The sequence below is a fragment of the Myotis daubentonii genome, chromosome 5 (genome assembly GCF_963259705.1).
Source record: "Myotis daubentonii chromosome 5, mMyoDau2.1, whole genome shotgun sequence".
Classification (NCBI taxonomy): Eukaryota; Metazoa; Chordata; class Mammalia; order Chiroptera; family Vespertilionidae; genus Myotis; species Myotis daubentonii.
Window position 1 is genome coordinate 43,051,792 of NC_081844.1, and position 15,788 is coordinate 43,067,579.

Sequence of the window (15,788 nt, forward strand, 5' to 3'; positions counted from 1 at the left end):
TGAGCTTTGACCTATGAACCAGGAGGTCACGGTTTGATTCCTGGTCAGGGCACATGCCCGGGTTGCAGGCTCGATCCCCAGTTGGGAGCATGAAGGAGGTAGCTGATCAATGATCCACTCTCATCATTGATGTTTCTATCTCTCTCTCCCTCTCTCTTCCTCTCTGAAATCAATAAAAAATAAATGTTTTAAATATAGCCTTTTTATTAACTTCTTTTTTCTTGGCAGGTTCATATAAGTACCACCGGGTTAATTGTGACCCCACCCCCAAGCAGCCCAGTGACAACTGGCCCTTCGTTCACATTCCCATCAGATGTCCCCTACACAGCTGCACTTGGAGTGAGTATAGTTTCTCCCATCTCTGTTTCTCTCTTAGGGATTAGTTACGTTAACCTGGCACACTCCACCTCCGAGCACCTGCAGTTTACGTGACACATGCTAGGTGGTGTGTGTCTCTTATCTTTTAACTGTTATCTCTGTGAATCTCACACACACACACATACAAAATAGAATCTCTTGCCTGCAGTCTGCCCAAGTCCTTAACAGTGAGGATCAGTGGCCTGAAACTATTAGAACTCGGTAAAATCCTTTTAATTTTCATCATGGTTCATCCTGATTTCCTGAAGGCTTAACCTTTATTTCTTTTGAGTTTCTAGACCTTGCTTACTTCTTACAAAAACACATTAGTAGAGCCCTGACCGATTTGGCTCAGTGGATAGAGCGTCAGCCTGCGGACTCAAGGGTCCCGGGTTCGATTCCAGTCAAGGGCATGTACCTTGGTTGCAGTGGAGAGTGTGCAGGAGGCAGCTGATTGATGTTTCTCTCTCATCGATGTTTCTAACTCCCTATCCCTCTCCCTTCCTCTCTGTAAAAAATCAATAAAATATATTTAAAAACAAAACAAAACACATTAGTAGAAATACTGAGGAAGTTGGCTAAATGATTTTCTTGTCGATTTTAAATCTCTCCATGTATGATTCACCTTTTAGTTTCTTGTCTTCTGTGGTATAACCATAGCCATGGCTACCCAGAGGTCCCTGCTGCCGTGGAAGAGCCCTTAGATTATGTTTGATTTTCTTTCTGCAAATATAGCATCCTGCAGACAGAATCTAAACACTAATTGCTTTAAAACATCCTAACGGAGGAAATTAATAGGAAGAATGAGGGCAGCCAAGGGAGAGAGACACAAAGACGAAGATCACTCTGGAGAAGAAACAAGCAAATACAACCTCAGGCAGCAGAAACACAGTCGTTAAATCTCTGTTTCCAAAAATTACAGGCAACTGAATGGCAAGGAAGCAGCCATTGTGAGACATCGCTCATCCAGGCCAATGCCTTGGCTTATACTTTCAGACTGTTTCAGTGTGGAGTTGAATGAGGATAGAAAAGACCACTAAATCAGATGTCCCCGGTGAACCCCACCCCTATAACTTGCTTTTCCCAACTTCACCTGGTTGTGATACGTTCAGAGAAATGGTGTGGCCCGGTGATCGGGGCACAGGCCAGGGTTGAAAGCCCAGTTCAGCCACTTACTTGTTTTATGAGCAAGGAAAGTTACGTGGCCTCTTTAAGACTCCGTGTTCCTACCTGTAAAATGAGGCTAATAGTACCTGCTTCGGAGAGTTAGAACCTAGAATGTAGAGAGAGGGGTGACTATTACTGATCTGGTTATTGACCTCTTCAACTGTTTCAAGGTGGGCCTGTGACATGTGCCACTGGTTTGCTCTAAGAATGCCTTGGAGGGCCTGGTTCATTTTCCATTCAGTTTTCTCTGCTCTTGGTACCAGGAATAGTGAGGCTTCTAAGCAGCTGGTTTATTTTTAGGTTGTGGATTTTATATATGTTGTAAAGATTATATTTCCCTCTGCTAGAATGCTTAGAGCCAAATTGGTACCCTTCCCTAGCTGGGACCTCACCACGTTATTAGTCAAAGTGTGGCCTCCATCTAGTTTTATTGTCCTCAGTTTCCTTTTGCCCCATTTTTCTTCTTTTATGTTTGTCTTGATACATTTTATAAATCATTGAAAACTGACTTTGAAACAAGGTGGGATATAAATAAATGCAGTTATTACCTAGCTTGACTTAGACTTTTGAAAAGGTTTTATAGAGTTAAGCGTGTTCTTGTATTTACATGGAAGTTGATAATGTTCTGGTTATGCCCTGGCCAGGTGGCTCTATTAGTTGGAGCGTCGTCCCATGCACCAAAAGGTTGCTGGTTCGATTCCAGTCAGGGCACATACCTAGTTTGCAGGTTCGATTGGGAGGCATACGGGAGGCAAGCAATGTTCCACACTCTCTAACCATCAGTGGAAAAACTATCCTTGGGCGAGGATTAACAACAAAAGATAAAAAAATAAGTAAAATAAATTTTTAAAAATAATAATAATGTTCTGGTTGAAGATCAAAGTTGTAGTTTTTTGTGTGTGTGTTTTTTAATGTTTGTTTTATAATGAACATTATAGCTTCCTTGACAGTACAAGTGTTTGGATTGGGAGGGTGAGTTGCATTAATCCATCTGGGGAGATGGTGAAATTCAGTTAACTTATTGACATGTGGTTTCCCTGAGATTCTGGTAGCACGTGGGTGTTTTGATTGGAGCCAAGTACCATAATCATCCTGCCCTCTCACCTCTGGAGAGGACCCTCCCCCCCCCCCCCCCCCCCCCCCCCCCGCCTTCCCTTCCCACCCCAACATTTGCATAACCAGTTGGTATTCCCATTCCAGATGACTGCTTTGCATGGAAAATTCTTACTTGTTTTTATTGTTTTGTTTTGTTTTTTAGTGTTTTTTATTGATTTCAGAGAGAGGAAGGGAGAGGGATAGAAAGATAGAAACATCAATGATGAGAGAGAATCATTGATCGGCTGCCTCCTATACACCCCACACTGGGGATGGAGCCTGCAACCTGGGCATGTGCCCTGACCAGGGATTGAACTGTGACCTCCTGGTTCATAGGATCACTGAACCACACTGGCTGGGCCTCTGACTTGTTTTCTTAACAGGGGGGAAAAAACCGATTTTCCTGGTCTTAGAAAAGTTAATTAGTGGAAAAGACACAGAGCTGAGTCTTACCCCTTGTGGGTTACAAATTTTACCATGTACGAAATGGCCAGTCGCTCTCAGCTGGAGGAGCACTGTCAGGCCAGTCAAGGGGACAGGTCACAAGAGAGCATGAATATACAAAAATTAATTCACACTCAGCGATTTCATCCTGGGATTCCATGAGAAAGCTTGCGTGTTAAGCAAGAGGAAGGTTTATTAAATGGTATGTCTGCTGTGCCAATTTCACTTACTGAAAAACGAGTTATAAACAGACATATCTGTCATCCCAGGAGATGTCTAGATCTCAAAGCCCCTGGTAGATTGGCAGAAATGTTCTGCATTTCGAATGTTGGGTTTAAGTGGAAAAGACTCTCAGGAGAAGGTACCCTCTGCATTTCTCCTTAATCACGGCGAGTATCCTTTTTTGAAATTTGAGGTATTTCCTAAGACTTCGAGCAGTATTGCAGCAATAGCGTGCAGCCTGGTAGGAAGGAAACCATGCTTTTCATGGCGTGGATTTATAGGTAATAAATGCTGCCACTATAGTAGAAAATGAAATCTTTTTCTATGAATTGATAATTTTTAATCTTTTATGCCAAATGAAGTATGAGCATATTGTCTCATACATTTCACAAGGAACTATTAAAATGTTAAATATCTAATCTTAGGAACAAATTGTTATTACATCTACCTGATTCAGACATTAGTCTATTATTAGTAGTAAGGGTTTTTTCCAACTAATTTTTGGAAGGGGGGAGGATGAAACTCTTAGTCTTGTATCTTCTTTACAGTGGCAGGAGAGCTTTTTAAACAAGTGATTCATAATCCCTGATCCTCTGTACTGGCTGAGAGGTGTTTAACTGTAAGATGTCACAGGGTGCCCAGGTCATTAAAGGCCAAATATAGCCCATAGCCAACTTATAAACAGATTACATTCCAAAAATGTGTTACCCTATTTTTTATGTTACTTACACACACACACACACACACACACACACACACACACACACACACCACTGTTTAAAGATACAAAATTAGCCTCGCTGGTGTGTCTCAGTGGTTGAAGGATGACAGTGATTAAAGGTCAACCTATCAAACAGGAGGTCATGGTTCGATTCCGGGGCAGGGCACATACCTGGGTTATGGCAGGAGTTCTGAGCCTCAGGATGAGGGGTAGGATATGGCCAACACCGTCATAGCAACAGAAAAGAACTCCAGCATCTCAGAAACAGGCCTTTGGATCCTTGCACGTTGTTAAGGGATGGAGGCACAGCATGTTTTCTCACTCGAGAAACACTCACTGAGGATTTGTTATCTCTGTCTGCCAAGCCCGGTGCCGGCAGCACAGAGATGAGTCAGTAAGGCCATTGGACTTCCCAGTCTCACAAATCACAACAGTAGCTGCCAATTACGAGCTTCTGTGGTGCTCCCGGCACAGGAAAGGCAGCGCACCTAAACTATTTCTATTTACAAGGCTGTCTCACAGGTCCATATATTAAGGCCTGGAGACCTTATGTAATTTATACTAAGTCAATTAACTAGTACAGGTATCTCTTCTTACAGATCAACTGCAGAACAATAAATACACAATTTGTGAGCGAAATTCCATTCCCCAAGAGGTGTTTTTTTTAAATTCTTAATTCCATCTTCCCCTTTAGACATAATCTTCTAAGCATTGACTTCTGGCATTTTTAAATAGATTCTTTAATGTTTTTCTTCAAAGCTGTACCCACAGTTGACTGGTTTAATTCCAGTGAACATCCACCTGAGACGAAAGACTCACTCCTTTTCATCTTTATCTTAATTTTATTGGATTCTGACACCTAAGTTATTTTTTTTCAATCACTAGTATCAGCACTTTCACCTTTCTACTTTCTACTCATTGCCATAAAAATAAGGTAAAATGCTTAAATAATTGTACACACACTGCCTTGTGCAGATGGTGAGGCTGCTGAAATTGGTAACACTGTTGACTGGCGGGCGCGTGCCTAGCAGCAGCTGGGCCTGTTTCATCACCAGCTGGTGCACCTGCGTCTGTGTCCAGTACACAGAAAGGCTGTCCACAGAGGTTCATGGGTAGGGTTGAGAGTGGTTGACTGGAAATCAGATTTACAAAGAAACAATTATGAGTTGGGGGATAGTAAGTGGTATTTGCCCAAAGGATCCAGAAATGCCCGAAGTCTGTCCTTCGGTCACTTTTTTATTTTGGGAGGTATGTGAGGGGGATGCACACATAAGGGACAGTTGGAAAGAAAATGAACCCTTCATTGTCCATTGACCTTGTAGCTAAAACTCCAGTGCAAAGCACTTTACAGGTAAGTCTTTGCCCCAGTTTAAACCCCTCTGTTCATTGCAGTGTCACTTATAATAGCTAAGATTTGGAAGCAGCTCAGGTGTCCATAAGTAGATGAATAAAAAGCTGTGGTACATTTACACAATGGAATACTACTTGGCCATAAAAAAGAAGGAAATCTTATCTTTTGTGATAGCATGGATGGGCCTGGAGAGCGTTATACTAAGTGAAATAAGTCTGTCAGACAAGTAGCATGTGATTTCACTTACATGTGGACTCTAATGAACAAAATAAACTAACAAACAAAATAGAAACAGACTCACAGATAAAGAGAATAGACTGACAGCTGTCAGAGGGGCCGGGTTGAAGGGGCAGGGTGGAAAAGGTGAAGGGATAAGCAAACAAATCCACCGTCCTCATGGACACAGACAACAGTGATTAGCAGAGGGGAAAGGGGGGCGGGTCGAAGAGGGTAAAGGGGGGAAAATGGTGATGGAAGGGAAACTGACTTTGGATGGGTACACACAATACAATATACAGATGATGTATTATAGAATTGTACACCTGAAACCGATATAATTTTATTAACCAATGTCACCCCAATAAATTCAATAAAAAAAATTTTAAGAAAAATTTCTTTTAATGGGGGCTAGAATTAAAGTCTGAAACTTTAATTCTAACAGGGAAGAGATATCATTTCAGGGAAGAGATATCATTTCAGTACTTAACTGTAAGTGTCAGGATTTTGATACTGGGTCTTATTTCAGTGTCAATCCTGATGACATTGCCTGATGAGAATAACTTCCTTACTGAAGTTTGGACAGGTGATTTTTTTTTTCAATCTTCACCTGAGGATATTTTTTTCATTGATTTATAAAGTGGAAGGAAGGGAGCGAAGGGGGAGGAGAGAGAGAGAGAGAAACATCCATGTGAGAGAGACACATCAATTGGTTACCTCCTACACGCACCCTGACTGGGGACGGGATCAACCTGCATTCCAAGTATTCAATTCCTTGACTGGGAATTGAACCCATGACCTTTCACATGGGCTGACGTTCTAACCACTGAGCACACGGGCCAGGGCTGGACAAGTGATTTTACTGGTTGCTATATACATTAAACCCAAAGCAAAAGAACAACAACTAAAAAGACATAGTGGACCTTGCAGTCTGTCCTTGGCCAAATCCAGATCGTTTAAACACTGTCTGGGCTAGTTTCATGAAAGGGCAAAAGGAGGAGCAAAAGAAGGGGTCTCACACCCAGTAACTGAACTTTTCACGCACGGTGTCCAGTAGCAGATGTGGCTGGTCAGTGGCCTGCAATCCAGTCTGAGAGAGAGCACTTCTTTTCTGGTGCTCACTCTAGCAAAGGGGAGGCATCAAGGACTGCCTTAGATGGCTGAGCCTGGGTTAGAGTCTACGTTTTTCTGCCCCCAACAACTATTCTTCTACCATGTAAAACTTCATCTTCTTTCAAGATCAGAGGGTCGGGGGAGGGAACCTGGACACTCAAAATATGACCAGTTTACAGTAGCTGACCACTAAGGCCTGTATTTGAGCTAAGTGTTGTTCAGAAGTAGTCATTCTCGCCTCAGACCATTACCACGTACTGGTAAACAGAAGGTCTGAATCTACAGAAACAGGAAGCTCAGTTTTAATGCATGGCAGAATAACATCGCGTGTTCTACATCAGTATTTCTGTGGCCTGGGCCATAGCTATGGACAACTTTACCTTAATCACACAGACTTGCTGAGTTTCCATGAAACTACAAGGGATGAACACTTGTGAGGCCCCAATTCAATTACCCATGCAGTAGCTGGTGACATGGCATTTCACTGTGGTGTCTGTCTGGTTCTGTACAATGGTACATTGACGACGTATTATGAGCAGAGTGTCACCTGTGCTCCTAGCAGGGCCATGGACGCGTTTGTTTTTTCCTGCCTGTGGAGAGTGCGTGTTGGCCTCTGCAGCCACGCTGGCCCGGGCTGTGAGAACACGGGCGGGTCTCCGGGTCAGCTCTGGGTGAGTGAAAGGCTGTGGTTTGCGCTGTGGAAATTTCAGGTCTTGCAGGATAGCAAACTGCCCGAAGCGTAACCTACAGTGGATTACCTTTTGAACTTCCACATCGCCAGATTATTTCAGTTGAGGTTGTTTATAAAGCAACCCACAGAACGTCCTAGTGTGTCACAGCCCGGGACTCACCAGAGCCCTATCATTTTACCAGCCCCGCAGGGCTGAGCAACATCTAGGAATCTGATTTTAATCAGACTCTCCCTCTTGGCCTTTGTCTGTGTGCTTCTATACCCACGAATACACATGCACTCACATATGCATATTTCCCCAAAGATGGGTAACCCACCATTGGGAAAAATCTTGTCCGATTTTTTATTTTTTTTTTTAAGACTGTTTCAAGCACAACCTTTGGGGTCTTTTAGAATATTCTCTTTTATCCACATTTTCAATGCCTACTGTTTACTCTTTGTAAAAGGAACATGCATGAAACATTTGTGTACTGTATACACTGCAAGAGGTGACCTATTTTTACATTTTGTTAACAAAATGTGATGTATATTTTGATCAGACCTGTCGATGTCCTTGCCTTCTTCTTCTTAGGACCGATTTAATACCGCCTCTGTTTTAATAAGTTAAAATATAACAGGCGATGTTCGTTTCCTTTCCTCTTGAAGATGGGGCTCTGCGGAGAGAGGAATGGAGCCTTTTGGTTCTGTGCCTTTGGTCTGTGCTCGGGAATTCCTAGGAGCGGTGACTGCGGGGCTCCTGTCACGCACGTGCCCTTTGTCTCCTGTCTCGCCACAGCCACGCTGTTTTGGGTTTAGGAAGGTTTAAATGGAAACCAGCTCAGTGGTAATTCTATAATCTCCGGTGGTATATTAGTCGCGGTACAGTCTGGACTTGTTACCTCACCTGTGGAGCCGCCGGTGTGTCATTGCCCACGAACTAACGGCCCAGGTCACGTTTGCTGAGCGTTTTGCCAAGGATTAGCGTTCCTTCTCTCCACTGTGTCACTGGGAGGAGACCAAATGGAACGAAGGCTTGTCCTTCTCCTGGTTAAAGGGTTTGAAGGCTCTGAGCCCAAGTCTGTGCCAAGTCCAAAGCTGTGACAAATCTGAATGCTGCCCTCGTTCCTATGGGGAGCGTGAAGAACGTCCTGGAAGCTCTGGCTTTCTGAGCTGCCCTTGGCCTCGTCCGGGTGAGCATTGTGTAAGCAGCTCCGCGCCCCATGTATTTCTGCACTGGCTGTTCTGCACCACCTTCAGCTGCTGTGTGAGGGGAAATCCTTCCAGAAAGTCACTTTAGCAAAAAACAAACAAACAAACAAAAAACTAAATAAGAGTGTGTGAGACAGTTGCAACATGCATGTCTAGAAATTGAAAAATGGTTCCACTCCGTTTATTATGTTTGTGGAGCTATGTACTTGAATAGGCAGATGCAGTTAGTGTTGTTGATGAGATTCAAGTTTTTATTTCAAAAAAATAGACATGAAATGACTGTTAGGATCTATGTTTAGAAGTCATTGGATTTTTCTTATTAATATGCTGATGTGTCTCAGCCATCTATGCTTTCATAGGTGTATTCTTTACTCCTCCTCTCTCCTTGGATTCAGTTTTTACATCTAGTGGTTCAAAGATTTGGGGAGGGTGGGGAGGGGTGGGGGTTCAGTCGGGTCTTTCTGTGCCTGTGTTCCCAGGAGTTTCAGTATACAGACCCTAAAGAATTTTCTGGGGTGTGTGGATCAGAAGGTAACAATTGCTCCATTGATTTCCAAAAGGCATGGAATCCTGTAGGCAGAACCCCATTAGTCTGTGCCCATAAAAGAACCAGCAGCTTTTCACTGGTGTACTTGTTAAAGATTACCAGCCTTGATAGTCCTAAATTTCAAACGCTGGCAGAGTTAAGAAAAGAATAAGCGAAAGTAGCAACAACAGCCCAGTGATTGTGGCTTGCTATTGTTTGGGCTTTGTGGAGACCAGGCATCAAAGGAAATTTTCTTCTGAAGGCATGGCTTGCGATATAGTGCAGCCCTATTGTTTTGCATTGTGTTTAAGTTTCAAGTTACAGAAACAATCACAAATTAATTCCCAGCAAGCAGTGTGACATTATAGCTGCCCCTTTGAAACGCATTTGGATTCTTGGCCAAGTCTTATACTTAAAAGTCTTATTCATCTTAAAATTACACACAATTGTTTCGTGGGGTGTTTTGTTTTGTTTTTTCTTTCTTTCCCTCCTCCCAAGCAGGATTACTTACCTGTTCGCTGGAAAAAATTGCCATGGCTTTAAGATCTTAAAGGAGAACAAGACGGGAGTCTTGTGGTGGTGGTGGTGGTTGGGGGCTGTTTGTTTGTTTATTTTGTTTTAAGGACACTTTCATCTTAGGTAGCTTGCTGGTTCTGTTCTGTTTGGATTCCATTGAAGTCTTTTCCCAGGGATTTCTGATTCCTTTTCCTTCCCACCTCCCATAAAAGATGTAAATAAACATTGTGTTCCTTATTGTCCCCCTCTCTTTCTTATACCAGACTATGAACCCTCCTCTGCCCCCGCCCCCTCTCCTGGTCTCCACACCGCCTGGCGCTGCTGCTGCTGCTGCTGCTGGAACAGGACCCAGGCCCACAGCGGGGCCCGCTGACCAGATTGCACATTTACGACCTCAGACTCGCCCCGGCGTGTAAGTGAGGGTGTCATTTATTGCTGCTTAAACGTGCATTTCAAACTCAGCCCAAAGAGCAGAGGCAGAGAAACACCTTTCTGATATGAGCTGCTGACAGGCTTATGGCTTCCAAAGTGGTTTGTGTTCTGCAAACTTCTACCCAGTCATGCATATAATGAGGAGACTGCTGAAACAAAATGGGCCCAATACAAGCGCTCGCTAGGCAGCCGCCCTGCTGAGGGAAGGCCTTTCAGAGTTTAGGGAGACGGCTGTTTGCTTCTTCGTAATATTATATGTGTACGGAGCTGCCTTTTTGTCTCATTTTCGTTCCTTGCATTGGGATACTAAGGAATGAAAAGGTATTCCATACAAACCAGGTCTACTCGTAGTACACATGTGAAAAGCTGGAAGTCCCTAGTATCCAGAAAAGTTAGTTATCTCATTCAGAGTTTATCCGTGGCAGAATACAGCTAGGTTTTCGTGGATCTTATATTGTGTGAGCGTATACGTGGAACAGGTTAGCCCTGGGAAGAACAACTGGTTAGCGTAGCCTGCCTGGTTTCCATTATGGTGGTGGCACAGTCACCTTGCGTGGTGGGGCTCTTCTGTACGCTCTGTGATCTGGACTTTTATTTCCCTTTGACTTTTTCCAACTCAGTCTTGTTCCTGGCTGAGCACACAAAAGCAGGTGCAGCCCAAGCCTCTGGGTTCAGCCTGTGTGCGGAAGGCAGCATGTTGTGCCTCCCGGTGGGGTTTCACACCATATGCCCACATTTGGGGCTACTCTCCAAGCCTAACAAGTGCCATTTGAAGAGCTCAATTTTCCCAGTGGGTGCCTAATCCCCGGCAGCAGGTTAGGCACTCTGGGAAGCCTGCCTTAATTCTTTCACACCCGGCAAATACCATTTGGTGGGGTGGTCACCTTCACACGGGGGGGCTGGGGCCGGGGGAGGGGGGGGGTAGACCAGGTTGGCAGTTCTTAATCAAGAAGGCTTCTGCCTTTTCTTTCTTTTTCTTTGGGGGCGGGGCGGGGGGGGGGTGCTCTGCCTTTTCAATGTCGATGGCAAAAGCTTTCAGCGGACAAGTACCAATACTGCTTACAGATGAAAGGACTGTACTTTCTGTTTTCATTTGTGCAAGATATTCAAGACTTTATACCATGGACGAGCTTTGAACATCTTGGGTTTTGGTGGTTACTCAGCCCGAAATCAGATATTCTTTCTATTCCAGGTATGTTGCTATATATCCATATACTCCCCGGAAAGAGGATGAGCTGGAGCTGAGGAAAGGGGAGATGTTTTTAGTGTTTGAACGTTGCCAGGATGGCTGGTTCAAAGGGACATCGATGCATACCAGCAAGATCGGGGTTTTCCCTGGTAATTATGTGGCACCCGTCACAAGGTATGGCTTTGAACAAGTGGTTTACTAAGTTCCAAACAGAGAAGCTTTGTTCTTCTCCGTGGCTCTCAGCCTGTCCAGATTCCTTCTCACATTATAATTGCCTGTTACACAGCCAACATTTTAAAAAAAGTCCGTATCTGTGCTTGCTGAGATCCCTTCTAACTCTAAAATGCTTGGCTTACTTTTCACATGGCTATATGTGAAATTGTAGGTTTCTACAAATAAATGTACTGGGTTTTAAGTTATTTGCTTTGAGTAACATGTAAAAGACCATTTTCAGTATTTTTTTCTGCTGGAAAGAGCATAATGTTTCATCTAAACAAAAGCTATATTATTAATACTTCCATGTTTCTATAATGCTTGCTATGTGCCAGGCAGGCAGATTTCTAAATGGGTTGCACACGTTCACACCAAGTCCTTGAACAACTCGTTGTGGTAGTTTCTGTTATTATCCCCTCTTGATAGATGAGGAAATGGAGGTACAAAGAGATTAAATAACTGGTCTGAGATCACATAGTGAAGAAGTGCTCAAACCCAGGTGGTCCGACTCTGTGTTCTAATAGCTTGATTACCTTTGAATTCTGGCAATTAATTTCTGTAATACAGTCAGAAATAAAATTCCTTAGCTATGGCATAGATCCTCTATTCTTCTTAACTAAAGGTGATTTTGCTCCCCTGGGGGAATTAGGCAGTGTGTGGACACACATTTGATTGGCACTGGGGCGGGGGCGGGAAGAGAGGCTGTTGTTGGCACCTGGTGCGCTGAAGCTAAGGATGCTGCCGAAGGTGCTGCAGTACACAGGGCCCCTCCCACAGAAGGGAATTAGCCGGCCCCAGATGTCACTGAGGTCTAGAAGGCCTGTTACAGGGTAATGGGAAGTCAGGGCTGTTAGATATACAAAATGTTCTTTATTTCATTTCGAGATAAGCCCACCTTCTGGTCACTGAGGAAAGTAGCCTCGGAGACTGAATGGAATGCCCTTAATGGCATCGACATTCAGGGAGCCTCAGTTTCTGGCCACCGGGCTCTTAAATAGCCCAGGTTTAACTGTGATAAATCATTCCTTAAACTCTCTGATTCTGAATAAAAGGTTTAATGAATTGACATGTTTGTCAGCTGTTGGCCTTGACTTATAGGTTGGCCAGCAGCCTAATCAAGTATAAATTACTGTTGTTGCAGATGGTGACAGGGTGCTAGCTTTCATTTGACTTGCAGATTTTTAATCGATATAAACCTTGTTTTCTGTATATGTTAAAATCTACATTCAGGATCCAGAAGGTAGATCCAGATAGGCCCTTCCTGGTCGGAAACACACACACACACACACACACACACACACACACACACACACACAAAACAACAACAACAAACCACAGAAACAACTAGGGGAAGTAAAATAAACCAAAACCAAAATATTAAGTTAATAAAGGAAAACATTTTCATAAGACTCAAAAACAAATTATTTAAAGTCTCTGGAGAGTTGCTTACTTAGAGCTAATTCTTTGTTACTCCTCATGGTACATAATAAGGACATTCAAGTTAATGAAGTAGTCTACTTAGTAGAAAGTTACTATAAATAGGATTGATGTTTAAATGAATTTAGAATGTTAAAAAAGCATTACACAAAACTATGCCAAACCTAATTTAATTAAATTCAACCACTAAGTATTTGTTTAGAGCTGGCAGTACCACTATAACTACAAATCCTGGAGAAATGGAAAAGAACCATTGCACACTGGCCCCGTCTTCAAGGAGCTTTGACTGAGTCAGGAATATTTAATAAGGAATTATCTAAAAAACAATACACTCATTTTTGTAATCAGGGTCATAGGACAGAGAAATCCACATGAAAGATAATCATAAAGTCTTCAGCCTGAGCCTTAGGCAAGGCTTCTTGAAATGATGGGATTTCTGCTGGATCTTGAAACAAATGATATTAGGGTCAGTCAAGAGAAGCTGGGGAGGACAGTCCGAGAGTGTGTGTATATGTGTATGTGCACCCACATACATGTACACAAGCCCTTGGGTGACGTGGGGCTGGGGGCAAATAGGAGAAGGGCAGAAAACATGGGCAGGGCCATGGACATATGATTGTAAGGTAACAAGCCTGGCTTCTTGGATAGCAGAAGTAGGAGAATCCAGGGCCTCAAGTCAGTGGAGGGGTTCGGCCTTGGTGTGGGAAGCTGAGCCTGGTAACTGGATGTTCTTGAGCAGAAAATACAATACATGATTTTCTGTGACTCAGAATACATTGCAAGACCTTTCTCTGCCTCAGGGCCATTGTGAATTTGAATTTGCTATTTTTACATTTTGTAAAAATAATCCCATTCATTTTTTTAAATGTTGTAAAGCTTTGAGTCTTTTTATCCCCTTTTAATTGTTCTGTCCCCCACTTCGCTAATGGATGGGGCTGTCTGTTTTTCTGTCTTGGCAGGGCGATGACAAATGCGTCCCAAGCTAAAGTTCCTGTGTCTACAGCTGGTCAGACAAGTCGGGGGGTGACCATGGTCAGTCCCTCCACTGCGGGAGGGCCTGCCCAGAAGCTCCAGGGAAATGGTATGGCCGGGAGTCCCAATGTGGTCCCCACAGCAGTGGTGTCAGCAGCTCACATGCACACGAGTCCTCAGGCTAAGGTCTTGTTGAACATGACGGGGCAGATGACAGTCAACCAGGCCCGCAATGCTGTGAGGACAGGTAAGGAGGAAACCGGACTGGGAAGCATCAGGAAAAGGGTAGTCTGCCTAGTATCAGATCTTCCGTGACAGATGTTGACAAAAGCAGATATGATGTAAAATAACAAATAACAGGAAATAGAAGTAGGCAGAGTCCAGTCAGTGGCACTTGATGTTTGCTTGCTTTGGCCAAGCCTTCCCTGATGTGTAGATCGAAAGCCTGAAAGAGACTGTGCCGATCCGAAGAATGTCAGTAGTATTTGAAAATAGGACTTCTATAGCCAGGATCATATGATCTCAAATCTCACTGTACATCTACTGCAGCCAACCGGTGTGTGGATAATTTTTTATGAATTTAGTCACAAGTCTATCTTAGACCCAGTGGGACCTTAAATCGATTTCTTTTTTCTATAACATTGTCTACCTACCAAGAGTCTTGGGTAACAATGGGAGTAAACTTGTGACTTCTCTCTGGAAAAGAAAGAAATGGTTATAAGAAAAGAGAGAATCATTTTTAAAAAGGACTGGAGGCCAGTGCAGTTTGACAGTGTAGACCACCATCAGATACTGGCTTCGAGTCTCTCATTCCAGGTAAAGGCCTTCTTTCTCTAACTGAAGGGCCTCGGGGTTTACAGCTAAGCTTCTAGGGCAGTGATGGCGAACCTTTTGAGCTCGGCGTGTCAGCATTTTGAAAAACCCTAACTTAACTCTGGTGCCGTGTCACATATAGAAATTTTTTGATATTTGCAACCATAGTGAAACAAAGACTTATATTTTTGATATTTATTTTATATATTTAAATGCCATTTAACAAAGAAAAATCAACCAAAAAAATGAGTTCGCGTGTCACCTCTGACATGCGTGTCATAGGTTCGCCATCACTGCTCTAGGCACTCAACAGACTCCAGAGCGGATCTGGAAGGGAACTGCATCCAGGGACCCAGCTAAGATGAAGTGCTTTTGAACCACCACACATCCATTATTTATTGTAATAAATGCAGTAGCAACCTTTCATTACGGACGGATGCAATGAAATGACTCATAGTTTGATGAGCAGCGTTTATTGGAAAGTTGAATCTTACCGTGTTCCCTCCTGTCATTTACTAGTTTTGGCACACAACCAAGAACGCCCTACGGCAGCGGTGACGCCCATCCAAGTACAGAACGCCAGTGGGCTGGGCCCTGCGTCTGTGGGCCTGCCCCATCACCCCTTGGCCACCCCACAGCCTCCGCCTCCGATGGCTGCCATCAATATGGGTCGAGCCAGCGCCCCCTTAGCCTGTGCTGCAGCAGCTTCGATCACCTCCCCCAGCCTCACCTCCACCTCCCTGGAGACAGAGCCCAGCAGCCAGATAATGGCCATTCTCTCTGGACTTCCCGCCTCTCCTGACAGTGCTTCATCAGCTTGTGGGAACAGTTCAGCAGCCAAGCCAGACAAAGATAGTAAAGTAAGGCCAACATCCTGTTTCCCTGCTGGTGTTGTGTCCCATCATTTCTTCTCATGAAGGGACCCGTTCAGCATTCCTTCAAGTGCTTACTTGTGTGTGCTTCTGTGCCAGTTGCTGGGTTCGTGTTTCTCTGCATTTCAGCACCCACTAGTTGCCAGGCCCTGTATTAGGTGCTGGGGAGATCACAGTGAGTAAGACTTACTGCTTCTCCACCTGTGGCTTACATCTCATGGAGGAATTTCCTTTCCCTTTCCTCATTCTGTCA

The 15,788-nt window shown here is 43.9% G+C and overlaps 1 protein-coding gene across 7 annotated transcripts in view; it reads left to right on the plus strand.

The window, feature by feature from the left end:
* SH3RF1 (SH3 domain containing ring finger 1) overlaps positions 1-15,788 on the plus strand; it is a 168,586-nt gene that overhangs the window by 127,357 nt on the left and 25,441 nt on the right. For all 7 annotated transcript variants that reach the window (XM_059697664.1, XM_059697661.1, XM_059697668.1 and 4 more), the window contains 5 exons: positions 229-339; positions 9,871-10,019; positions 11,232-11,402; positions 13,838-14,097; positions 15,183-15,523. In XM_059697664.1, the coding sequence (XP_059553647.1) occupies positions 229-339; positions 9,871-10,019; positions 11,232-11,402; positions 13,838-14,097; positions 15,183-15,523 (1,032 nt within the window). The remainder of the gene's footprint in view (positions 1-228; positions 340-9,870; positions 10,020-11,231; positions 11,403-13,837; positions 14,098-15,182; positions 15,524-15,788) is intronic.